Source organism: Habropoda laboriosa, unplaced genomic scaffold (assembly GCF_001263275.1).
Source record: "Habropoda laboriosa isolate 0110345459 unplaced genomic scaffold, ASM126327v1 scaffold9, whole genome shotgun sequence".
NCBI lineage: Eukaryota > Metazoa > Arthropoda > Insecta > Hymenoptera > Apidae > Habropoda > Habropoda laboriosa.
Window position 1 is genome coordinate 3315314 of NW_017100191.1, and position 26019 is coordinate 3341332.

Here is a 26019-nt window from a genome sequence, read left to right on the forward strand (position 1 = left end):
CTCACGCATAAACGTGAAATCGTGTTATAGAAAGATGTGTACGGGTATAATTCAAGCGGTGGTTCATATTGTGCGAATGATAGATTGTATAATAATTATTATTACTTGGAACGATGGAATGAAACTTAGATCGGTGAGCCTCTAAAGAGCGTTGAATACACGGATTCGACAATACAGGTTTTGCACTATAGATTAACCGTTTTGCAGATTATATTCAAATCTTTGCAAATTAAATTCACCCTTTTGCAAATTAAATTCGCCTTCTGGGTGACTCAAATGTGAAGTAATGCTGTCATTTTGTCGTTTTTTGTGATTTTATTCGTAATTACTTGCGCGGTCGTGAGAGCTAGCACTCTAAAGGCACTTTTGAGTCACCCACAAGGTGAATTCGATTTGCAAAAGGGTGAATTCGATTTGCAAAAGGGTGAATTTGATCTGTGAGAGGGTGAATTTGATTTACAATAAGGTGAAGATGAGCTGCAAAAGGGTTAACTTGATCTGCAAAAGGGTGAATTTACTTTGCAAAAAGGCGAATTTGATTGGCACAAAGGTTAATTTACAGTGCATAAAGGTGAATATGATTTTCAAAAGGGTGAATTTGCTTTGCAAAAGGGTGAATGTGATCAGCAAAAATGTTAATTCACATTGCGAAAAGGTGAATATGAACTGCAAAAGGGTTAATTTGGAGTGTAAAACCTGTATTGAAGTGCTCACGCTCAGTCCGTCACACTAGGCTAAACATTCAAACGAAAAATCTCTCTGGTCTATCTCTCTGATCCAAACACTTCGCATTCCCATGTCTATCTTTCCGGTCTGAACACTCGGTTCCATAAGTTCGTATCGAATTTTCTAATTTACATAAAAAGTTTCATAAAAAAGGAAACCGTAAGCTTCTTCTTATTCCACAACATTTCCCAATTTCTTTTCAAAGACCATTATGTCGCGTCGCTCTAGAATTTCCTTGGACTTTCATAAAAATATTTGTCACTTTCACCACGAGCTTATAAGATGACCGAATATATACGGTCCGGTGAATTATTTCCGAACGTGATCTCGCGAAAGAATTGTCGAAAGGAGCGTTATGAAGTGAACCGTGTGAAGTTTCTAAGTCGATTCAAGTGGTCGTGGAGCACTTGAACCGCCAACAGTTGGATCCTATTTATCGTGGAACGATAAAGCGAGAGGGTGTATTCGGAGAACAATGCGGCGCTCAAGAGAGAGAGGTGAACGGTAGGTTGCACGACAACTCGATGAAAATCCCTCTGAATTACCATAATTGCCGTTCTGCCAGCTCGTGGACCGGCCAAACTCATCATTAGCTGCGTATAGCTTGAATGTGTAGCTCGAATGTCGGTGTGTTCCTGACGATCGCTCTTCGGAAAGGAGACCGGGGGCAGCACTCGCGTGCCTTAATTGTCTTTGTCGAGTGCCACTCGACGCTCGTGGCAAGTAGGTTTCGCGATTTTCTGATGCGGCCCTGAAGATCGACGAGAACACTCCAGTATAAACGAGCCGAATAATGAATTGCTGCGACGTATTACGCGTCACCGTCTGCCATCCTGCTCGCGCTATCTATTAAACCAATCATCCTGCTACTTGCTTTTCCTAAATTGTCCGCGTACCTTTGGAACTTTTTTTACCAGCTCCTCCTGCTCCGTACGTTTCGTTTTTCGCGCTCATCAAAGACGGTAGATAGGGCGTATTTTGTCTGGCGCATTGCAACTCGTTTAGGACGTCACGTGCGTAACAGACATCCTACAAAGGAAACAGGTGAAAGTTTCATACCTGAGCGCAAGCTTCCGTAACGCGATAGTTTTAACCTACTGTTAGCACAGCTTCAAAAAAACGAACACACGATAAGCTATTAACCAAAATGTATTATTTTATGAATATGAGCGGTGGCTAAGGTACTCGGGTGTCCGTCTCGCTCGACGGCTATAGTGAGAGTGTCCTCTCCGCGTCCTATCCTGCGTTGCTCCGAAAAACCGTTGGAGCCCCCTCGTTCGACTTTCCGGGGAAAGGGCTTAGTTTATGGCACCCTCAGGTACCCACGCTCTTTCTCTGGGTGACAAAGTCCAGGCCACCACTTCGCCGCCGAAATCTCGCATTCCTTATACTACATAGGTGTTGTATACCCACAGTATCTATTAGTCTAAGTCGCGCCTTAGATTTAAGTATTAGCCTTTCTTGGGCTTTCTTACCACTCATCCTCGAACCTCGACCTTATGAACTCGTCCTTTCCTGACTAACTCTGTCTCACCCACGAACCCTGCCCTCGGTATACCTAAACCCTTACGAACCTTAACTCTCACTCCTCAAGACACAAACATATATACATCAGGTCCTTCGGCGAGACACCTACACCAATCAGAAAAAATACACACTCTTCTCCATGTACAATCTTACACAAACAGGAAACGAGTAGAGAGAAATCTTCGTTACACAGTGGAGATAAAAAACGCGGGAAAATAATTCCTTTTTCCGGTTTCAACTGGGGTTCCATTAATCAGGCTTCTCTCTCTGCACGTGTGAACGTGGCCACGTGATAACATCGGCTCACCATTTAATTAATGTCTCGCCTGGAATAATGGCTCGCGATCGTGATCGAGCGCAGCTTTAAGGGGGCACACCGCTCTGAATCTTCGGAAAATAGGGAAAAATTTTAGAACTTTTTCCGTAGGTAACTGCTGAATGAAAGGTTTCGATTTTTTCGAAAATTTCAACTTTTTCCTCTAATTTTTACAAAGTGAAATTGTTCCAAAATAGAAGAGTTACTGCGAAACCTTTTCTAGTAGAACATCAATTGCTGGCCATCGATTGGAACGTCTGAAATAAAACATTTTGCTTGATTTATAAATAAAAATGTATTACCTACAATGTAGTTTACGATTTTATCGACGTGGCAATTATTTAATTTTTTAGAAACGTTCAAATTTAATTTTTTTTTTTGGTATAAAGAGGTTTTCCCTCTTCAAACTGCCACCATTCCTCTGAAAAATCTTGCGCCACATTGTAGACAATACATTTTCATTTATGTATCAAGAAGAATTTTTTATTTCAGACGTTCCAGCAGAATAGGTTTTGCAATTAGCGAATAATTGCTCCACGCTGTAACATTTCCGCTTTTAAAAAATCGGAGAAGAAAGTTGAAAGTCACATTTATATCCTGTGAAAAAATTGAAATTTTTCATTCAGTAGTTAGCTACGAAAAAAATTCCCAAACTTCGCTCTACTTTTACATGGCTCAGGGTGGTGCACCCCTTGTAAAAATGCTCGAAGCGTACGTCGCTATCGGGAGTATTGAAATTGGCGAGTGCACTATTTATCTAGGATGACGAATGGATTGCTTTGTAATTGCACTTCCCCTTAGGACATACGTACAGTGGTTTATGGTTGTCGAGGAATGAAATTTATCGCTAGTAAAACGGCTATGTGCTCGTTGTAACGAGGCTCCTTTTATGTAATTGCCGGACTTCAGAATGCGTTCGCGGAGCGAAACGTAAACCGGACACCGCCGTTCCTCATTAATATTATTAACCATTGTGCTTAATCTATAGCAATGAACTAATACGAAGCATCGTATCTCTCGAGCTGTAAAACGGGGCACCCGGGTGGCGCGTGACTCGTAAAAGTCGACCGAGTCTCGTAAACCTACACGATTATTACACACCATAATGGCGGCTTAAGAAACCCTTAAGAGAGTTGAAAAATGTAAACGAAAGATTAGAGAATTTCCCAATTCGAGACTATCATTTTCAACGCTAAATTCCGCCGAATCTAATTCCTATTGTGCTCCGCGATCAATCAGCGTTTGTAATTACGATACGACCCAATTTTAGAACTAATATTTCCAACTAATACCGTTACATATCGCGTTAATTAGGTAAGGGAAGCAATAGGTTTCCTATTGAACGGTAATTTCATATATTTCAAATTTAATGCGTTATTCGTTGTACACGCTTGAATAGGATACATCATCCTCTGTGTAATTTCTGGCGATAAGATATATCTATTCGTATAAATAGTTGAAAAGGTAGACGTTGGATTTCCGCTCGACGTTACTTTCGCAGATCGTGCGTAGAGATGCATAGCGCAACCTCTGCAACGTGATTTCTCATTCATCGTACTCCACCCTCGTATATACATGTGTACGTACGTATGTAAGTACTTATGTAATATCTCGAGTGGATTTACGAAGACCCAGCGTGTTTATAGGGTATAAAGTGTGTGGAACATTCGCGTCGCGTACGCGTGAGGCCGCGATTCGTACTGCTTCAGAAGGGAGGAGAGAAACGTTGTCGATCTGTCCGTTTTTCCGCGAGCAGAGGCAACGTAGATTTCCGAGATACATACCTACATGGTGGCGAATAACGTTAAAAAAAAAAGAAAGAAAGAGGAAAGTGTCGGAAGAGACAAAGCAGGTTGGCGCGTGTGCGTCATGAATAAAAGATCGAAGGAGAAGGGGATCTAGGTGGCTCGGAGCCCGTTTCTCCCCCGATTTCCCGCATCGATTGTCTCCTTCGCGCTTCTCGATCCGGCGCGATATTACAGATCGACCATGAGTCACCGGTTATCTTCGACTGGGCAACTTTATGGGCTTTTTTCGACGGTTCCGGGACTGGCTGCTCTAGCGCCTAGAAATTTACGACGCGAGCGTTCGTCCTTAATATAGATGGTGCAACTTTTAAAGCCGCAACGTCGTATAAGAAAGAACTAACATCGATCTCGAAGCACTTTTAGATCCCGAGGAATGTACGACGACCGTGCGAAAGTTCATCGTACCGTGCTTTGCCCCTAATACGTACATACAGCGACTGTCACTTAAAATCGTACACCTAGCGGTTCGGCCGATTTTTTGCAAACACCTGCCCAATCTTCTGACACGAGTGTAATTGTACATGCGTGGAACGAATTAGACAGGAAAATACGATTACGCGATATTACAAATAAGGAAATTGTTAGAAAAGCTTTGCAAGAGGAATGGTTAAACGTAACACCTGAATTTTGTGAAAATTTGGTAAAATCAGTTCCTCGACGACTGAAATCTGTTGAAAATGCATTTGGTTACCCTGCGAAATATTAATACAAGTTATTTATGTTACGTATTGTGGCGGTCAGCTGTAGTGCAGAAGCAAGCATTTGCCGCGCGGACGACCAACACGGTTTATGACGTGCGCGCTAGCGAAGCTATGTTTGAGGAAACCGTTTTCGTCTGTTTAATGTTTAGTAGATCTAACAATGCATGTTTTCGTAGAAACTTTCACCAACGGTCTCAATAGCAATTTGCCAGGACATAAACCAAGGGTTGCCGAAAGGTCCGCGTACGGGCCCAGAGGCCCAGGCCACATGTCTCAAGTACCGGACCTGGAGGAAAATCCGAGGCGTTGCCAAATGCGCTACAGCGGACAATACGCCCCCACCGTAATTCGCCGCGGTCCTGGAAAAAGCGCGCAAAGGACTAGCGGCGGGTTAAGGACAAAATTCCTGATTGGTTACAACCAATAAGTTGGGGGTAACCAATCAGGAAAAAGAAGAGGGTGAGAAAGAAGCTCGCGAGGTGACTGGAAGTCAGTCAATCAGTCAGTAAGCGGTAAGCAGTCAAGTGTAAACCTCGCGAGCCAGCTAATTGATAAAGACTTTAAAAAGAACTTACTGTGTCTTTTTTCTTTTTTGTAAACATTTATGTAAGAGGGCTTCGGTCCGTTTATAAATAAATAATAATAATAATAATAAACGAAAAGACACGCAACGGGCGTGTCACTCGTCGGCGTTGATACCGTGGCGGGCCGATACCGATAGCTGCCCTAGGAAAGCAGTGAGGCACTTGACATCCGTTCCGAGGGCAGCCAAAATCCCGACCGACGACGCGAAGAGGGGTCAACCGCCAAAAGTGACTCGAGCGACATCGACTAGTGTCGTATACCTCTCTCCTATCTTTCATTAGTTTTTAGTCATCCTGCCTCCTTTCCTTAACTGTAAACAAATCCGCATCATCCTAACGTTAATCACCCCGAAACCTAGACCTCCACATCATCCTTTATTCATCGCTGAACCTAGACCTCACCGCCTCCCCCTACATTGACCTCTGAGACCAACCCCTACTCTCGTACTTACCGAACCTATATCTAGAAACCTTTTCCGTCGAAACAGCAGATTTTTGTCTAGTGGTCTTCACGCACCGAACGTCACCGAACTGTCTAATAAAGTCGAATAGTACTACGCGCAGAACAGCTCCCTTATTTCGCCCCAGTTTCCGTCAGGCTCTCCTACCGCGTACCTATTGAATATAATAAACCAACGCAAGGAATCGCAAGCCGCGGAATACAACACTAGCGACACGAGACATTTCGCCACGTTTTCTGATTAAAGGATTTCAAGCGCGAACACGCGTACATTTATTCCCCCGTCGCCCACATAGGTATAGAAAATAACGAAACTTTGTCCTTTTCTGTTTTTCTCACAAATCTATGCGACACGAGACATTTCGCCACGTTTTCTGATTAAAGGATTTCAAGCGCGACCACGCGTACATTTATTCCCCTGTCGCCCACATAGGTATAGAAAATAACGAAACTTTGTCCTTTTCTGTTTTTCTCACAAATCTATCACTTATGAGAAAAACCTACTAGAAATTATGTAACAGCGTAAACACGCTGAATATTTGTATATGTATACTGTGATATGTATATGATACTAACTTCGACGACGAAATGTAATTTAAATCATACAGTACTTTCTGTACAAGCATAACAGGTATCCTAATACACTTCTAAACGGCAGTGTAATTTCGCAACATTCTAACTCGTCAGTTAGCGCGTTAATTTACTCCATTGTCATTCTACTACATTAGTTGTGCTTTGTACCTACAACAATATCATTTACATCCATATTTTCTACGGTATTCACGATCGTTGCAAACATCTGTTCCCCATTTATTGCATCCGTTCGCGTTTCCCCGTGTAAACAAACGTCGATATCGGTATACGACGAATTAATTTCGCGTTTATCTGTTTGTACTCGTTGCAGAAGGTACATCGTACGATTCTTAGCGAGACTTTCTCTCAGAATAATTCTTTCTCTCATCCATTAACTTACACATCCGTGAATTTTCTACGAGAACAATGTTCGATGTAACGAGCGAAGAGAGAGAAAAGATTCATCTTTGTTCGTCACGTAAGTGGAATATAAGAACGAAAGTTTGGCGGACAAAATTATGGTTGTTAGATACTCGTACTAGGAGCTTGATTTTTTTCATTATTATCGTTCATTAGAGAGTCTCTTCCGGAAGCGACGCCCGATGTTCTTGAAAGTCCTTACAATTTTTCCTTCTCTCCCCCAGACCGTTGTGTTTTTAATGGATTTTTAACCTGTGAACTTTTTCCTTGCTCTTTACGAAGCGTCACCTGTTTCCTCCTCTTGTCGGCAAAGTCCCACGAAAGTTTACCGGTTTATGAGAAAATCGGCGTCGCACCGTTCCGCGCCACCATACTGCTGTCGTCGACATCTGGCGAATCGGCTCGAGAAAATAAGAGGTGTCGTTCGCGTCCTCTTTCGTTGCTTCTTTCTCTCACCTCCCTTAATTTCTCCCGTTAAATTGGAATCTACCGACAGGGGAAATTGTCGGAGAGAGTTAGACGATTTTTCGCGCGATCAACGGGAACAATTGGTTGGCACTTGTGAGCGGGATACCGATAATAGAATTGTACGCGTGTTTCCATCCGTTCAATTCGAAACATGGCTAACGAGCTGTTGCTCAGGAAATAATTATGCATATTAGACCGATATTCGAATCATCCGTTAATTCGCGTATCAAACCGTGTACTATACATCGAGCACGGGATAACAAGACAAACGGGATATATTCGCCGCTTTCCATCAACGTGCCAACGTCATTTCCGTGACCAGATCCCACACAGGGGCCGTGTCCTGTTCGACAGAAAATAGGTCGTTCTTGTTTACGGATCGTTTCCATTTCATCATCGATTAGACTGAAATTTTCTTCTAACTCTCTCTGTAACCTGATTTTTCTTCGCCCGTGAGAAGACAAATTTCAGTTGATCTCTTTCTACATTTTGTTGGGGGAAGCAAGAGTAAATATAAAAAATTACTATTACAAAAAAATGTGTATTTGTAAATTTTTGAAATTGTAATTATTATGAAAAAAAAATTCGCTGGTGATAATGTAGAGGAGGTCTAAATACGGGCTAAGTTAAGTATTTGACCTTATTGAAAATAGGACGAAACTGCGAGTTACGAACAAAATACGTGTTGCGGAGGAGATAGTGACCTGAATTTATTTTGTTGACGTGTTGTGTCGCAAAACGTGTCATTTCTCTTATTTCGCTATTTCAAAACATTTTTCGGGTATGTTCGTTTCAGCAATAATCTATTAAACTAAGAGTACTACATTGCTGACATTGTAAGCTTCCTTTTAGTATAAGTTTTGTAATGAATACCATCGCTCTAAGCGTTCCTGAGTAAATCATCTAAATATGCTACTAATGGCTACTAATTACTACAAAGAACGCCATCAAAATTGCCGTGATCCCGACAGAAGAACGTCCCATAGACGTGAGATCATGTGTAAAGTGTATGTGTATATGTACTCGGTACATCTTCAACACTGATTTATTCGGAAACGGAACCCGATACGAAAAAATGTTACTCTTCTTTTTTCGACTTATTTTTGCGTTTAGAGTCATCCCTGTTGCGACGCGATTCTTAATCTTTATCGGCAGTTAGTGTATCGCGCCTCTCACACGCTAACTTAATTTTGTGCGAGTATAATTATTTGCTAAATGTAAATGTGTAAATGTGAACTACTTTGAATGTGAATTTGTAATACCGATCTTAGTGGACTTTTCTTGGACATTGGTGCGTTTTTTGTTTTTCTCTTCTGCAGAGGTTATGCGGTGCCCGGGGCAGTTGGGTGCCTTATTACCCGCTTGTAACCTGAAAAACTTGGTGCGAGTAGATGCGTATTGTTGAGTTATTTATAAATATTCATGAGTCATGCAGGATAAAAGTTTCAAAAACCTGAATTACATGGAGGTTGAGGCGCGTTGGGCCTTTCTTGTAGTTTTATGTTAAAACTGTGTTGAGGGGGTGGCCTACGAGGGCGAATAGGAACCCTTCCTCGGTCGATGGGGTGGTGGTATAGTATCGTGTGTGAGGCCCTGCGGAAGATCAGTCCAAACGGGACTGATCTGTGTGTGTGTGTGTGTAGTGGCTTTACGATACGTCAATTGCTACTGAAGGAAATGTACGGGAAGGCGTATTTCACGCATCCATAAAACACTCTCTGGTCCTCGACATCGCTTCGAAAGGGAAAGTAAGGTACGAAAGAATTGAAATTAGAAGCCCTGGTCGTCCGTGTCATAAAGTGAAACTCTCAACGGTTGCGTTTACGACGCAACAACCCCTTTGCCGCTAGTACCACCAGTTCGGAAACACCCTATACACAGTCGAGTGAAATTCAGAAATTTCTTGGTAATTATTCAAATCTCTCTCCCTTTAATTCCCCTGTCTTTAAAGCGATCCTCCGTCGTCAGCAAGTCGATTGAAAATTATACCTGTCCCGACGCCGGCGTTCTATCGCCGGGCAAATTTACCAATTGCTTTTCTCGATCAATTAGCGAGCGTGTCGTGGCGAAGAAAAATTTGCCAAGGAACCGTTCGATATTCGATGGTGAACTTTCCACGGCATTCCAGAAGACAATTCGCCACTTGAACCAGAAAATTGGAGAAGTTCCTGACCTCCCGACGGGATTTCCTCTTGGATCTCCCGAACGCACGTGTACCGATTTCCGAAATATTCATATTGCTTCTGGTCACCGCGAAATTTATACTCGGCACAACGGTCGAATGTAATGCCGAAACGCTTCCACTCGGCTTTGCGTTAGCTAGCGTATCAGCGTGGCACGTTTACACGGCCACTTCGATGTATGTACGCGACAATCGCACGGCCGGCCGATTCAAATATTTAACACCGTGCCCGCGGATGAAATAATTTCTAGTTTAAACCGTGCGAACGATTTTTATTAGTTTACAGATCGAACCGACCGATTAATTGGGTTCCATTTTGTTATCCCAGTTTTTGAATACCATCGCGAGGTTTGAACGTGCCAAAATTTACCTACGTTGCGTCTCTTTCGTGCGGATTCTTCGTGGTTCGAGCAACTTAAAGGGTATAGTTGGTGGAAGCGATACAGCGAGGTCGTAAAATCAGTCGAGCGTCAAAATACACGTAAGGAGCTCGAATTTTTTTCCAACTTTTTTCCAGTATAATTAAAAAATTTGTTTGAGGACCACCCCTGAGGCCTGAATATATCTAATTTTGTCATTTTCTTTTTAAAGAAAATAATTGTCTCAAAGAATCGTACTTTTTCCCTAAATTTTAGTATAAAAATGTTAATTGCAGAAAACATTTTTAATAAATTGCGACAATCTCACATTTTGTGAAAATTTCAAATGAAAAATTTCAAAAATTATAGAAGGTATGGACAACACCGACTTTAAAAATGTTATTCTGTGAAAAACGCGTTTAGAATTTCGATTACTGATTGACGACAAGGTGACGAGCTTCGCTAAATCGGCTCTAATCGCACAAAATCATGGAAATTTTTGATTAAAACTATTTCGATTAAAAGTACACACTATCAATTTAAACGAAAGAACAAGAAATTCGAATTTTTCAAACTTCAGGGGTGGTATAACCCTCTTAAACGAAGGATTCTAAGCGGAAATTTTAAATATCAATTCAGAAATGACGGACGATAATGCTTCAATTTTCACATATTTATCGCTTCCACAAACTATACGTCGGTTGTCACATATTTTTCAACAGCGTTACCTTCAGATTCAACGCGGGTAGAAAGAAAGTTTATCTAATCGTTTCGAGAAATATTAAAAATGATTCTTTCTCCAAGGTTCGGCATTTCTTCTTCAACCTTGAACCTTCAGCTGTACAACGAGCTGAAAAATTGCTATCTCGTGTAGCTACATTACAAAACGTATTTTCTCGAATTTCGTGGGACAAATAAAAGTTTGAAATTGCCTAGACAAAAGACGGGAATTTATTCCACGAGTTGTTCAGGACGAAACTTTCTGCTATTTTATCTTTGCAACTTGACTCGTGGCATGCTACCCTAGGATCGCAATCATCGAACTGTTGTACCGCATTGCACGGCACGTTCAATCGAATTTTTTAAGTTTCTCTGTCGCCGTATCAGCGCTCGCAATCGGAACGATTCCGTAGCGGTTCAAATTGAAATTCTAGCCGTGAGCGAATCGATCTTTGGCCAGCGGTAGGTGTCCTTTTATAGGGGAACGCGCGTCGTGCATTTTCAGTTACAACAGCCCCGAACCTTGCACCTAGAGCACAACAACGTGCCTTCGAACGTCGTGATATTCGCGTGTTGCCAAGAATAATATCATAACGAAAAGCCTACAGATTCCTTTCACTTTGTACGATTCGTCGCCGACCAAGAGTAGGAGAGACGAAGAGATTTGGTCAGATTTCCTGCCCGGTTGATGTACCAGGTTTGTTCAAAAAATAACCGAATTTTTTGAATTACTCAGCAACGTAGCGTAAGGCGCTGTGCGACGGGCCTAGACAACGACCGCGGGACCCAAGCCGCAGGGGGCTGAAGTTTTGAGGCGTTTGAGAGAGAGGGTGCGAAAGAAGAGGCTCGAACTTTGGTGTGAAAACTCATGGCTGTTCCACCATGACAATTCGCCTTGTTAATTCCAGAATTTTGTGCGAAACGTTGAATGATTGTTCTTCTCCAGCTTCTCTACTCCCTCGACCTTGCACCAGCTGACTTTTTCACGTTCCCAAAATTGAAATCAGTGTTGAAAGGAAGACGTTTTCACGCAATCGGGGAAGTTAAAACGAATTCTCCAGTCTCTGAAAAACATCCCACAAACTGCTCACGAGGACTGCTTCCGGAAGTGGAAACACCTCTGGGATAAGTGTATCAGTCGAGGAGGAGAATACTTAGAAGATGACAAGGACCAACAGTCCATATGTGAGCCGAAAAAAATTAAAAAAATAAAGTTCGGTTACTTTTCGAACAGACCGTGTACGAAGGCAGGAGGTGAAATAATAGCGCTTCAATTGTGGCGGAAGAGTGTATGCATCCGCTGCTTCTCCGTGACAAAAATAACATAGCTGAAGCGATATCGATATGTCGTCAGAGATGGACGGTTGAGTGAGCTATTCCCCGGTTTCTATTGTTTTCGAGTAGCTCAATTTGCCACTCTTCACTGCGTATCCTCCGCGTAGCCGTTTCGAAAGAGTGGGTAAACATCGTGCAAGCCGAAGAAGACGACGAACGAATATAAGAGCGTCTGTTTTCATAGCAAAACGGCTACTGAAGCCTGAAACGATCCCTCAGAAAGTGATGACGTCTATCGATACTTTGAAGAGCGTATCTGTCAATCGAGAAATGAATCTCTATTCGGATCAAATATGTGTCAGAAAGTACTCCGATTCGAAGCAGGGTGGGCGCGTAAAAGTCATAAACGTTTCTACGTTTTCACAATAGCATATTTATACAAAACTATATCCGCGTCGTCTGAGCGTCGCGTCGTTCACAAAAAGTATCTGTTCAACGGTCTCGTGAAGAGTGAGGACGCGTCGTCCTGCCGATCCCTGTCCACCCCTACGCGAAGTCGTCCTGCCGATCCCTGTCCACCCCTACGCGAACAGGCCTAGGGAAAAACCCAAAGGGACGAGTCACCCCCACCGAGCGCGCTCGCTTTATCGTCTTCGGGACGGATTTTCTCACATATCCTAAGAAACGCTTTCCCTGGATAGAATTTACCACGAATTTCACGCATTGAAACTGGGAAAGGTGGATATGCGAAAAGGATCATCCGTCGTGGTGATTATTGCGATGTGGTGTGTTAGCGGCAACCCCTTTATAGAAGTGTCTTTTAGTGGCCTTTGGGCCAGGGTTTTATGAGCTTTGGCGCCACCGATGGCGGGAGCTCTGTGTTTCTTGTCGTGATTACCTTGGTAATTTGAAATCGTCTTTATTTTTATTAGCACAACACAACCAGATTAGTACTGTAAGGCGCTGTAAGGCGCTGTACGATGCGCCTAGGCGATGACCGCGAGACCCAAGGGGGCCTTAAACAAGAATGACCGCAGGCTGCACTCCCACTCCAAGGCTTGCACGGTCCCAACGGCCGGCGAAAATCATATATAAAAACGGGGAAAAGGGCAGTAGCGGACACAAAATTACCGATTGTTACTAGAGAACGAACTACCGTGTTATTTTATCTCATGATTCAAATCCCTGTCATGAAGTTAACGTTCGCTTGCAAGTATCGTGATTCTACTGTATATCTATTTTCGAAAAGTATTACTTTGATTTCCGGGTCCCCAGAACCGTCGAAGAGAACATAAATATAAAATAATTTTCCAACAGGTAATTAAAGGTTCCCTTTTCGTCGCAGAGTTTCTGCACAATTACCATCCCACGAATCATAACTTCTCGCAGAAATTGGGTCACGGTAACGTTTAATCTCTCGTCGCGTTGCAAGATATCAGAACGGTCATCGAGACCCTCAGCCTATGTGGACATATAGGCGTGTGTATATCGCTGTATACATAAATGTACATCATGGATGATTCACGAGTACATACAGTGCGTTAGGTATCACAGTGAGAGAGTTCTTACGGTTAATCGGCCGTCGAAAATTACCGCTTACTCGCCACGATCGCGATATTTCCTTCCTTTCTTTGCGGCTCCTCTGCGAAGGTTCGCTTTGTAATTAACTGCTGTCAACGGCACATGCGCGCTTCACGGAAGATAGAGCTGAGCCGCGAGGAAAACAGCGAGGGCGTAGAGAGGAAGAATATAGCTAAAGCTACTTCCTCTTAGCGTTACTCACGCCATTGCCCCCAAGCATGAATTTCTCACCCTGTCGTGATCACATTCTCGCCTAAGACAGTCACGCTGCTGTCAAGCCTCTGTCCAACTCTCACCTCTTATCTATAGTACTTATCCCGCTTTCCTACCGCCCTCACAGCCAAATTGGTCTCGCTTTCTTCGTTCGAGCATTCTCCAGGATCGTCCCTTTTGGAAAGTTACACAAAATAACAGCTACGGACTACACAGTTAACAGAAACGTGCAGTAATTTAGCATTGTTACCATCGAGGGGTAAAAATCACTCGAGAATATTAAAAAAAAAACGCTCCCTCGGTTGAAATAAAAGTTAATCGTGTACTAATTCTTCCACGGTAAGACGAGAAAATTGCGTGATAACGCGATTTAGTGTGTTCACGCGGCGAATCTTAATTAGATTCTCCTCATTGTACGTGTAGTACGTGGTTACAAATACGGTGCGCTCATAAATTAAAGTATCAAAAGGCGGTACAGCTTGATGCAGCGGCAGCCGGGACCGTATTCTAGGATCTGTACACTAACGATACTTCATGTACTGTCGGACACATAAAAACTGCCAATTAGCATTTTTAATATTTCAAGTTTCTTTCTGTGCCTGAAGTGTCGTAGACGTGTGCGGTCAACGTAGATCAGTTAGTTAGCTGAATTCCAAGAACGTGGAACTGATGCAGATTGAAGTGAAGAGCATTAGAAGAATTTGAAGGACGACAGAGCCTGTGCAGGCGCGATGAATACATAACACAATTCAGATCTTCACCTCTTCACATTTTTCTCAATTCCTTTGTTAGAACACTCGAAATACGTCGACATTCATTCCTAACCAATTTAACGAGCTCCCTACATTTCTTTCACCGACTATACATCAACACGTTCGCCGTCATCGCCGCAGTATACGCTGCACAGAATGGCTCGACCAGTGTGCCATCGTCGCCAGTGTGTCGACACGGTATGGATCCATTGTGAGATCTCGATCGTTTTTACGAGCTCGCTGTATTTCTTCCAGCGACTATACATAAGGGAATAGAAAATTTTCTCCGGTAATTTCTCGACGTGTGAGTGACACGAATCGAGATAGGGTGGTGGCCGGCTAGGCTGGGCTCGCGTTCCAGTAGGTAGGAAACTGCGGTTCCCAGCGCGTTGACGTTTGCAACATTAATACCGAGAAATTACGTTCCGACCGGAGAGGAAAGAGTTCTCTCCGCCCTCGCGAAACTTCTCTCTTTCATCCGGCTCTCTCCTTCGGTCTCTCTTCGTACGCGTGAAACGACCGCGTTCTCTTCCTCCTCGAGATACGTTTCCCGATTTCCGCTCTTTGCCGTGGTGACCTCAGCCCGAGGCTTGCATACGGCAGCACGTTGCTCCAATCATTTATTAACGAGCATACCTCGCGAGAAAGACCGAGCAACCGGTTCGAAGCAGGGTGAGAGAGAGGGAGAGAGAGATGGAACACGTGCATTGGGTTTACGCTGCTGAAATGCACCATGCTGGCTGGCATCCGGACGCTCGTTCAGCCAGTGGGATTTAAAATAGCGTGCTCAACGCTCTACACACCGATGCTGCTGCTGCTGCTGCCCTCCACCCTCTCTCTCTCTTTCTCTCTACCGATAAATAATTGATGCTGCGTCAGTGAAACTTGCAACGGAGTTTACGCGCGACGTCGACGGGCTTTCGTCCCGGTTGAAAATTTTTACAACGCCGAGGCACCCTTTCGGTTTCGCGCGACAAACGGCCGAAAGTGTACTACTCTGTTGTCTCGCTCGGTGTTCGAGAGATGGGTGAAAAAGAGAAGAGAGAGAAAAAAATGGTCGGATGTAGCGGGTGAAATGAACAGTGACAGATTGAGACACGTGTAACGGTTTAAGTCCGTGTGCGTACAATCTGTAACAAACAACACGGTTGTTTATCGGTGTGGCCGCCTGTACACAATGCTATGCAAACTTGCGTACAGTGTGCATATTTCCTTGGTGCGCATTGGCTTGTTCATGTATAATAGGGCGCATACACAGCAACGTGCTGCAGATTGTACATATACATATAGATCCCCTTGTCCCCATGAGCCGCCTCCGACGCCGACGACGTTCCTTTGTATACATCATCTAGAACGCATATATTTGCCTGTATGCATATACATATACATATGGGTGTACTCACTATTCCAGGACCAGTGAATCTACAGGGTAGCATAGCGTTGCCGCCAGTCTGCGCCAGGACATCCTTGACAGATGCAGTTACCGAAGAAAGGACATTATTCCGATTCTGCGTCTCCTCGTCACTGGTCGGCTTCTCACCGCGAATAGCACCATCTGGAAATATTGAAAAGCACCCTCTCTACTATACGTACACATATGTGTGTGTGTGTTCTCCGGTTGTCTGAATGAATCTGGGTTAACTGGAAAATAGACGGAGGAAATTAACGACGCGGTGTCGTACACGTGTAAAAATATCCACGCGACTCGTCGAGGGAGAGCAAACGGGAGGGAGAGGGTTGGGTGGGTCCGATCGCCGGGCGCTTAACGAAGCTTCCTCGAGGAACGAATGAATTTCAAAGGAGCGACATTTCGTAGCGGCATATTGGAAAAGTTCAGCGCAGCTCGAGTGAAAACTTTCCACCGGTGGATATATTTGTCTTGTCTTTCCACGCGAAACTCCGCTCGTTAAGCTTTTATCTTTTCTCCCTTGTTTTTCCACCCCCGGTTTTTATAGTTCCGTCCAAAACACAATGTCTCGATTTACACTGGCGCGTTTCGCCACGCTGGTTTAAGAACAACGACGTCGGAACGACATCGTATAACCAAGGGAGTTTTCGTTGGTCGCTTCTCTCTCTCTCTCTCTCTCTCTTACACGCGCTACGGACGACGGCCATTTTCCCCTGGACCTGCTATCGAATAACGTACACGTGTAACGACTTGGAGCAAAGCCGAAAAACTCAAGAAATTGCATTACTCGAAAATATCGTAGGACGTTCACGAGGACCACAGAAGTCACTGTGCTGGTTACCGATTGAACGAGCCAAGAACCAGTGCCAAAGCCAGAGGTCAATAGGGAACCTTCTCTTTCCTGTTTCCCCTTCGAATTATACGTAGGTATATTCTGTTGGTTGTACGAATCCAAAGTTTGCGGAAGGTGTCGATTAGTTTGCAAATAAGACGCCTACGGTTTCTTCCCTGGTGTACATAAGTGTGTGTATATATACGTGTAAGTAGGTTGGAAAAGGTGGGTTTCTTGTTCGGCTCTCTGCCATCGTGGTAGGAAACGTCGAGGAGAAATTCGAATCGACGCGACACCGTATCAAAAGTTATCGCCTCTTTATCGTTTTCCTTCGGTTGAATCCGAAGAGTTGACTCGGTTGCAACTGGGTCGTTGGTAATTACCGAAGTTATTCACTCAGTTATACAGACGGAAGCGTGGCGGTTGCGGCAGCCGCAGAATTTAAGATTCACTCTACGTAGACTAGCGTACACGGACTGGCTCCTTCTCGGTTTACCCCATCCACTGGCCATCTGCCTATGGTCCTGGCCTGGCATCCTGGTTGACGAGCTTCTTAAATTGCATTACCTATTAGAGCGAGTGCCTTAAAATTGTACGCTCCTCTCGGCTCCGCGACCATGCCTGCTAATTTGCACCGGCAAAGAGAGGGACCGGTAATTCGGGGTTAGCTCGGCTTATTTGCTTAGCTGCGATATTCGCAAAGGGTCTGCAAACTTCTTGCCCGTCTCCCCTGTCTCTTGATTAGAGCGGCTGATTCTTTTTTTCTTTCTCTCACTCGAAGGAGATGAAAATACGATGCAGTTCTTCGAACAGAGAACCAAATCTCTTCGTACTCGTCGCGATCAGCTCCTTTCTCGTAGCAAACACTAATATCGTTGCAGAGATGTGCGTTCGCGAAAACACGTATTACAGCGATATCTTACACACCACGTGACATAGAGAGTAGAATAGTAAAGGTATGGTTGTTCCACGGAAGACACACGATCACGTATAGGAGTTTATTCAACGGTGACCGTTCTGACTGGATGCTAATACAAAGATTGAGAGTCCCTAGGTTCTTGAGGTTATACTTATAGTAGCATATCTATGTAAGGGGAAGGGGATGACCATTTTCCTCGAGCCCTTAGCGTGGATGTGTAGGGATCACTGTTCGCCGGAGAGTCACGACAGAGGAAAGTATGATTTGGAAACAAACAAGATAGGAAAGGAAGTTAAATGATTGTTGTGGTGTCGTATCGGTCCACGAATACGGAACTTGCATCACGACGAATGGAATGTCTTATACTGAGAAACTAGCGAGAACCCGGAGTACAAGTTTTATTTAATTTATTGTTAAGGTACAGTAGGGATCACTGTTCGCCGGAGAGTCACGACAGAGGAAAGTATGATTTGGGAACAAACAAGATAGGAAAGGAAGTTAAATGATTGCTGTGGTGTCGTATCGGTCCACGAATACGGGACTTGCATCACGACGAATGGAATGTCTTATACTGAGAAACTAGCGAAAACCCGGAGTACAAGTTTTATTTAATTTATTGTTAAGGTACAAGTCTCGGCTTGTGATTCTACAACAGACTCGGCTGATCGTTTTTTGAGTGTATCGTTTGGTGTTCGGAGGAAGACTGCTTGAAAAATTGGAGGAGTATAGAAAATGAGAGTTGGTGTAGGCGGAGTTAAAATTTGGGGGTAGAATATTGGAACGATAGAAATTCGTTGAATGGTCTTAGGATATTTGCAAGAGGATAGGGAAAGGGTAAAAGTGGGGATGGAAGGTCGAGGTGGCTAGAGTTTTGGAAAATCCCAGAAGGAGAGGAAATAGAACATCGGAGACGGAAAAGACTAGGTTGCTAATTAGAGGATAGGTATAATGGGTGGTAAAAAATGTGTTAGGCTGCCGTTCGGTACAAGTTTTACGGGGGGTACGCTCGTCTAACGGTCCCGTTAATCCTCTGCGTCGAGGCTCGGTCAGGGCCGTTTTATGATTTTTTGGGAACCGTTGTTCCGTACGGAACAATTGCTAAGCGCGTAGTCATCCGACATGGTTCTTCTTGTCACAAGGGTGCACAAGGAGCAAGATGATATAGTTGATGGAAGAAATATATCAAGCACAGATTTTACGTTTTTCGATTGAGACCGAATCGAAGCTGAGGCACACTTCACGTGGCCCTAACTGAGATTTCGAGCCCTTATCTTCTCAAGTTTGTGTCGATTCGTTCATCGACATAACATGTGAACTTTAACCCCTGACTGATCTTACGACCTCGCTGTATTTCTTCCACCAGCTATACAATGCCCGCAGATCAGTATCTGTACAGAGCTGAGAAGTTGTGGAAGGAATTGGTTGCGGTATTATAGGCCAACCTATTCGGACAATCATAAAGACGGAGCACGCGCAGTTTCGTTATTGACCAAAACGGTCACATCTACTAATTAGGTCATGTAGCGTCGCGTGACGAAGAGAGCAAACGGGTCGCGTGAAAACTGAGTGGGATAGAGCGACGAACTTTAAAACGTTAGGAGGATGAAACAGTGGCAAGAGAGGTATTCCACGCGCTGCGCCTGATCCCGTCTGTGATCCTCCCGAAATCTCAGTCTTCAGGTTCTTGACGGCACAGACTGACATAGTAGTAGGATCTCCGTATCCGCAGGTGATACGTTCCAAAATCTACCGTGGATACACGAAACCGCGGGTATTGCTTTGGATTTCATCGGATCGCTTGCTATCGCGCTCTATTCCACTTACTCTCGATACGCTCTGATCATTCTCTTCGTTACGCGACGCTATTGTAGGAATGCTAGATTAGAAGAATGATTGCAAATACTGAGTGTGTGGACTGGAAAGATAGAGGTGCGAATGAAGAGTATATCGCGTGTGAATGTTTAGTTAAAAACTGTCGCGGTAGGCGCCACCCAACCTGTGGTATGCGAATGAGTTTCCCTTGTCCTGACCAATGATACGCATCTCCTTGAAAATTCGCCCGATCCATTAGACGTCAAGATGGCTTTTCCCGACTTTTCGGGTCCTCTTCCACTCGCTTTCCACAGCACCCATCGCCTCCAGTAGGGACCCATATAAATACTGGGCCCAAACAAGGGAAGTTTAGTTAATGCTTTAGAATCTAGGAAGTCACAACGTCACTCTGTACGCAAATGATAGTAAATAAAATGCGTTAAAGGAATCTCCGGAGTTACCTCGACGACAGAACGAAGAATATTCGGGTTCGAGGGATAGAGGTGTGAACGACAATTGTTTGGAACGAGAGCGCAAGATTATCGGGTGAACGAGGGGTGCGTGACTGCCGAAAAGTTCGATGGACGTGACCGAATGTGAAGAGTGAAAGAACTAGAGAAATAGAGAAAGAGTAAAGTGAGAGTCGTTGAGGGAGAAGATCAGGGAGCGCGAATTATAGTCGTACAATTGATCCACAATTAAATCCTTATTTAAGTAGCAGACGGTGTCGTTTGGCGAAGATTGCTCCTGAGAGGCGATCGCGAAGCATTTCACCGCCGATCGATGTACGCGTTAGGGACCTCTTTGTATCGGGAACACTGTGTTCACGTGCAACGATGCTATTCGGTGCGGTTAGGAATAGGCGTAGGTGTGCGGATACAAGTACACATTCGGGGAGGTATGAGCGGAACGAGGACTCTCTTGCACCGACAAAGGCAGATAGGTGAATGCTCCACGTAAATATCTTCAATGGTGTATCAATGCGGTGGTACGTGAGATATGTATGTATGTGTGTAGCCGCGCACCTGACCAATCCAGCGTATCGTTGCACGAATAGTGTGACCAGCGATACGCGTTGCTCGATGTCTCATCGGCGACGAGCGAGTTTCAACTATTCACGGCACACCGGCCACGATCGATGCTTAAAGGGCTTTGACCATCGGATAAAGGTTCGCGTGAACTTTGTGAACAGCGGCTGTAGGGGATGATCGACGTTGCATCCAGCTGGCGATCAAATCTAGACGATTTGTCTCTCGAATCGCGTCGATTTTATGCCTTTGTTCCAATTAACGTGTATCGATAGAGAAGCAAAGGAAGCTTCTGAAAGAGAAGCTTCTCGAAATTGAACAATTTTACACGGATGAATTTTTAACCAACGCGAAACGTTTATCGGATCATCATGGTAGATCGTTTTTCTTTTTTCTCTTCGGCTACCGAAAGCAACGAGTCTTAGGAAAATAAGGGAAATTGAGCGATTGTTACAATGCAGGGGAAGGATGTTGGCATGGGGATGTACAGACCTGAAAGTAGCCAATAACGATGCAAACAAGTTTTCTTGGACCTCGGTGCAGGAAATAAGAAACTATTTCTTTTCGATAACGGATAAGAGTAGTTTACAGTGTCGACTTTTTCCACGGAATTTCTCTCGACGCGACGTCGAAACGCTTCTCGCCGATCTGCGTCTGCACGTTCCGGTTAACGTCGATCTTCTAAAATAACTTTCTACAGGCGGAGAACTTTATTATCGCGAGGTTGTATAAATTTCCCGTTAACGCACCGAGCTAAAATATTTCTCCCTGGACGTTTACAACGATCAACGTCGTCCCATTTAGTCGTAGCAGCCTTGTTTGATCCTTTGCATAAGATTGCAACGGTGAATCATCGGAGGACAGTAACGGGAGAAAAAAAAAAAAGAAAAGGAAACCTTAAATTAGAGACACTCTTGGTCGAGACAAATTTTCCTTCTTCTACCTCGCGGAATCCGTCGTTTCTTATGGAACAAAGAACTGGCCGACCACACCGGTATACCAACCAGGTACGAACGATATTCGTTTCTTCTTCCGCTTTTCGTCTCTTATTCGCAAGAAAATTCCCCCGTTAATGGAATGCGAATCGCAACGGGAAGAATACATTTGGCCTTGTAGCTCGCAAACTAAATTTGCTCGCCATTACTGCGCAACGCCGGTTACATTTAAGTTAAAAGAGAGCCGACAGCTACTATCCCCTTTGCTTTAACCTGCGCCTCGTTTCCCGTCTGATCGTTCTTGACATTTTTTCTTTCCTCTCCTCCGCAGGATAGTTTCGTCTGCCGATGACACGAGCCGGACAAGTCGAGAAAACTTTTTCCGTTTCCGAAGGCTTCGTTAACTTATTTATTCGTTCGGCGCTGTTTCACGGCGAAACGGGAAGCTGGGAAAAATCAGTTTCCCCGGACGGTTAACGTCATGATTTATCTACATCGTTACGGCAAAGAATAAGCCCCGCTTCTCTTGGCAACTTGTTCCGAGACAAGCGATACCTTTATCTTCGTTAAACGTATTTCGCGAACATATTTCACAGCTCCGTGGCCTGTTCTCGCCCCGTCAACTCTCCTTCTCTATCCGTTTGCTGGTAGGATAGGTAAGTAGGTACATCGGGAATCTGTGGCGAAGGTGTTCAAGATTTCCGGGCATTAACGACGACAGTTAACGACGCGATAAAAAGAGAAGCGTGAATAAAATGAAGCTTTATACACACTTGCCGTGTTTTATGCCGCGTGAAATAGTTTTAATTTGCCGGCAAACAGATTTCGAATGGAAACGGTGATTAAAAGGTGGGCGATTCCTTTATCGTTTAACTTTGGACGCGTGGAGGGAAGAGAAACGTTCGGGAATAATTCACGAAAGGATTGCTCTGGGGGGAAGGGGAAGTTGTACGGGGAAGAAATGGGCGAAAAAGAGCGGAGAAAGTGTCGAGGAAGAGAGAGTGAGGGTTAGAGTCGAAGAGAGCAGCGGGGGCTGTCGGTCTGTTCTATCTACGGTCCCGGCTTCATCGTGAATACGAATGAGCTCCTGGTCGATCGGGCTCGAGCACTAATTGAGAAAGTTCTCCGGTACCGACGTTGGTGTTTCCTCTGGATGAAGATAGCCGGCCACCTCTAGGGGTAACTCCATTCCTCTTCTTCGTGATTAAGGCCTGTTCCTTTGGCCGCGGTTTCCAACGTTTGAGAACACCGTTTGTGGAGGGGAAGGGAAGGAAGGAAGGAAGGAAGGAAGGAAACGGGCCAATTTTCGTAAAAGTTCACGCTTAGAATCCATCTGCCCCCCTCTTGATTCTTTTGAAAACGACGTTCACAGTTCTTTTTTACCGGTCAATCGAATCGTTAAACGAAGGTTTGACTTACCGATGGGCTGTACGAGATAGCGTGACGATGCCAACAGTAAGAGGATCAATTGAAGCGCGCCCATCATGGCTTCGATTCATGTGTCCATCGTGCGTTCATCCACGAGGCTCGCCTACAATAGAAAAACGTGTGAATAGCCGTTGGAAACGGTCTCCCGTGTTGTCGTGTGCAATTTATAGCGGTCGAATGTTTGCCGCGCCGGTTGCTTCGATCGGGGTTGTGTTTAGTAATTGTTACGCGGGGAAAAAAGAGAGAAAAAGAGAGAAGGAAAGAAAATATTCAAGTAGAGAGTATCGATCTTTTCGGACTTTTCTGATTACACGACGGGAGAGTTAATTAATTAGGAGTGAATATCGCGATTCTCTTGTCAGAGAGTACCACTCGTTTTGTGCGAGTGGTATAATAGCAGAAGGGAAAAAAAAAGAGCAAAGCCTTATCGCAAAGCGAACGAAAAGCGCCTATACATTGTTAATGCCGATCGATGACTACGATTCGCGTGCATCTACTCTACATGCATTCATCCGTTCGAGCCTATAGGCAAGGCAAGAGCTCGTTGGTTCGGAAAATGTGTCCGGGATTTCGCGGTGGTGTATCGAGTACCTCGAATAATCCAGGTAAACGACAGAGTACAGGCTACTCCTCTGCGTGTTCGAGCAAAGCTTCGCCACGGACCACGGACCACGGGCCTACTAGACCGATCATTCTCTCTCTTCTTTCCCACGCCGTTAACCCTGAGCCATCACGTGGAAGCCCTTAAGGGAGGTTCCTCGAACCCGTTTTCTTATTCTTACGCGTTTATCTTTGAAAAACTTGCTTTTTTTTTTTTTTGAAGAAATTTTTATAACGTTTAACCCTCATACGCTCCTCGGGTGAAAATTCACCCATAGCCTCTTTCCAGGTGCTGTACTAATCGAAAACTGAAGAACTGACCTACTAGCTCCGGTCTTTTTGTATTGATTTTATTTTTAGTTATGTGTATTTATATTAGGCTGTTGCATATGAAATGACCGATATCACAATTGCGTTCTCAAATTTGCTATCGGATAACATTTATTATACATTAATTTAAATCGAAAAGTAAACCAAAATAAAGCTTGAAGTTAATCAAAACCATTTGCTGTTTAATAGCGAAATAATTGTCGAACCAACAATCGTCTATTCGATTGTTTCACTATTAAATGGCAGATTGTGCGCGATAGCGAACCATGAATCAAGATCAAATTCCACTGACCATTTTTTATAGTGAAAATTTAATAACGAAATTGAAGTAAAGCATCTTTTTGAAGACCTAGTTGCACCTAGAAATGAAGAGTTTTCTTTTAACAAAGGCATAAATAACCTTGCTTATCGAAACCAGTGGATCATACTCTGATTAATATCATTTTTACTAAAACTACAAACGTGGAATGTTTCATTCATACTTCGGTCATTTCATCTGTAACAATCTGATAGAATAAAATAATACGGTACAATAATGTATTAGGTCGTAACATATGAAATGTCCGATTCTGTTGTATCAATATTTTAAACCTTATTTTCTCGGTAAATATTTGTCTTTGGAGATGTTTTAAAATGACAACTTCAAGAGTAAACTTTCTTTTGTCAGATTCAGTCTTTATTTATTTTGTTTACGTTGCTAATCTTGCTTTTATTCGTCTTGCTTTCAAAAATGAATCAACGTGATTTTCGCGTACTTTTTTTATATGAGTGGAAACGTGGTCATAACGCAGCAGCAGCTGCTCGAAACATAAATGCTGCATTCGGGAATGATACAGTTAACGAACGTACAGTGCGTCGATGGTTCCAAAAATTCCAAGCCGGAGATGAAAACCTCGTTATTGAAGCACGCGGAAGACCAGAGCCGTCCATTAACGACGAACAGTTGCAGATTTCTATTGAAGCAAATACGCGACAAACAGTTAGAGATTTGGCCCAAGAATTCAGAGTAAGTCCCATGACAATTTCACGTCACCTGAAATCGATTGGGAAAGTGAAAAAAAACTGGACAAGTGGGTGCCACTTGAACTTAACGAACGGCAGAAGCTCCAACGTCAAGACACATGCAATTCACTGCTAATCCTAAATGACAGGGACCCGTTTTTGGATCGCATTGTCACTTGTAATGAAAAGTGGATACTATATGACAATAGACGACGTTCGGCCCAATGGTTGGATGCAGATGAATCCCCACGACATACATATGCCAAAGCCAGCCTTGCATCCAAGGAAGATAATGATCACACAATGGTGGTCAATGGCTGGTGTAATTCACTATAATTTCTTAAGGACGAGTGAAACAATTAATGCGGAGAAATATTGGGCCGAAATTGAAGCAATGCACCAGAAATTGCGAGTAAAACAACCGGTATTGGCCAACCGAAGGGGCACAATTGTGCTTCATGAAAATGCTCGACCGCATATTTCACAAATAACGGTGCAAAAGCTGAATAGCTTAAAATATGAAACTCTGCCTCATTCACCATATTTACCTGACCTGTCCCTTACTGATTATCATTTTTTCAAACATTTAACCCTTTGCGGTCGTATGTCTGCTCTCAGCCACCGAAGCACTTATATCACACCATGGAGAAATTTAAATATAATTTTTGTATAAAATGAAACCACGTGTTATTGTGTTAAATATACGTAAAGTAGAAAAAAGTAAATAAGAAATAGTAAAACTGACGAAGTATAATAATAGAAACATAATACAAATGATAATCTTGCATTACATTATCAGTGTTCGTTGCCTGAGCTAAAAACGACCGCAAAGGGTTAAATCATTTCCTCAATGAGAAAACGTTTATGAATCAAGAGACTGTCGAAAATGCCTTTCAACAATTTATTGTTACCAGACCTCCGAATTTTTGAAAAATGGAATTCAAAAACTTTTAACTACAGTATACAGTAAATTCTCTACAAGAGTCAGTAAGTTTGGATTTTACAAGTGACAGTATAGATGGTCCTACGCCTAGGTCTGCGTCATTGCTGCGCCCATGTT

General features: G+C 43.7%; 1 protein-coding gene and 1 pseudogene across 1 annotated transcript in view; one reads left to right on the plus strand and one right to left on the minus strand.

Annotated features, from left to right (window-relative positions):
- The window catches only part of LOC108580369 (neural cell adhesion molecule 2-like), a 25769-nt gene extending 2681 nt beyond the window's left edge, over positions 1 to 23088 (minus strand). Inside the window, exons 1-2 of the mRNA XM_017944104.1 lie at positions 23019 to 23088; positions 16069 to 16220 (exon numbers count right to left, since the gene is read on the minus strand). Of these exons, the coding sequence (XP_017799593.1) occupies positions 16069 to 16220; positions 23019 to 23085 (219 nt within the window). The 5' untranslated portion in view covers positions 23086 to 23088. The remainder of the gene's footprint in view (positions 1 to 16068; positions 16221 to 23018) is intronic.
- Positions 23089 to 24687: 1599 nt separating this feature from the next.
- LOC108580289 lies at positions 24688 to 25772 on the plus strand (annotated as a pseudogene).
- The last annotated feature ends 247 nt before the right edge of the window (positions 25773 to 26019 follow it).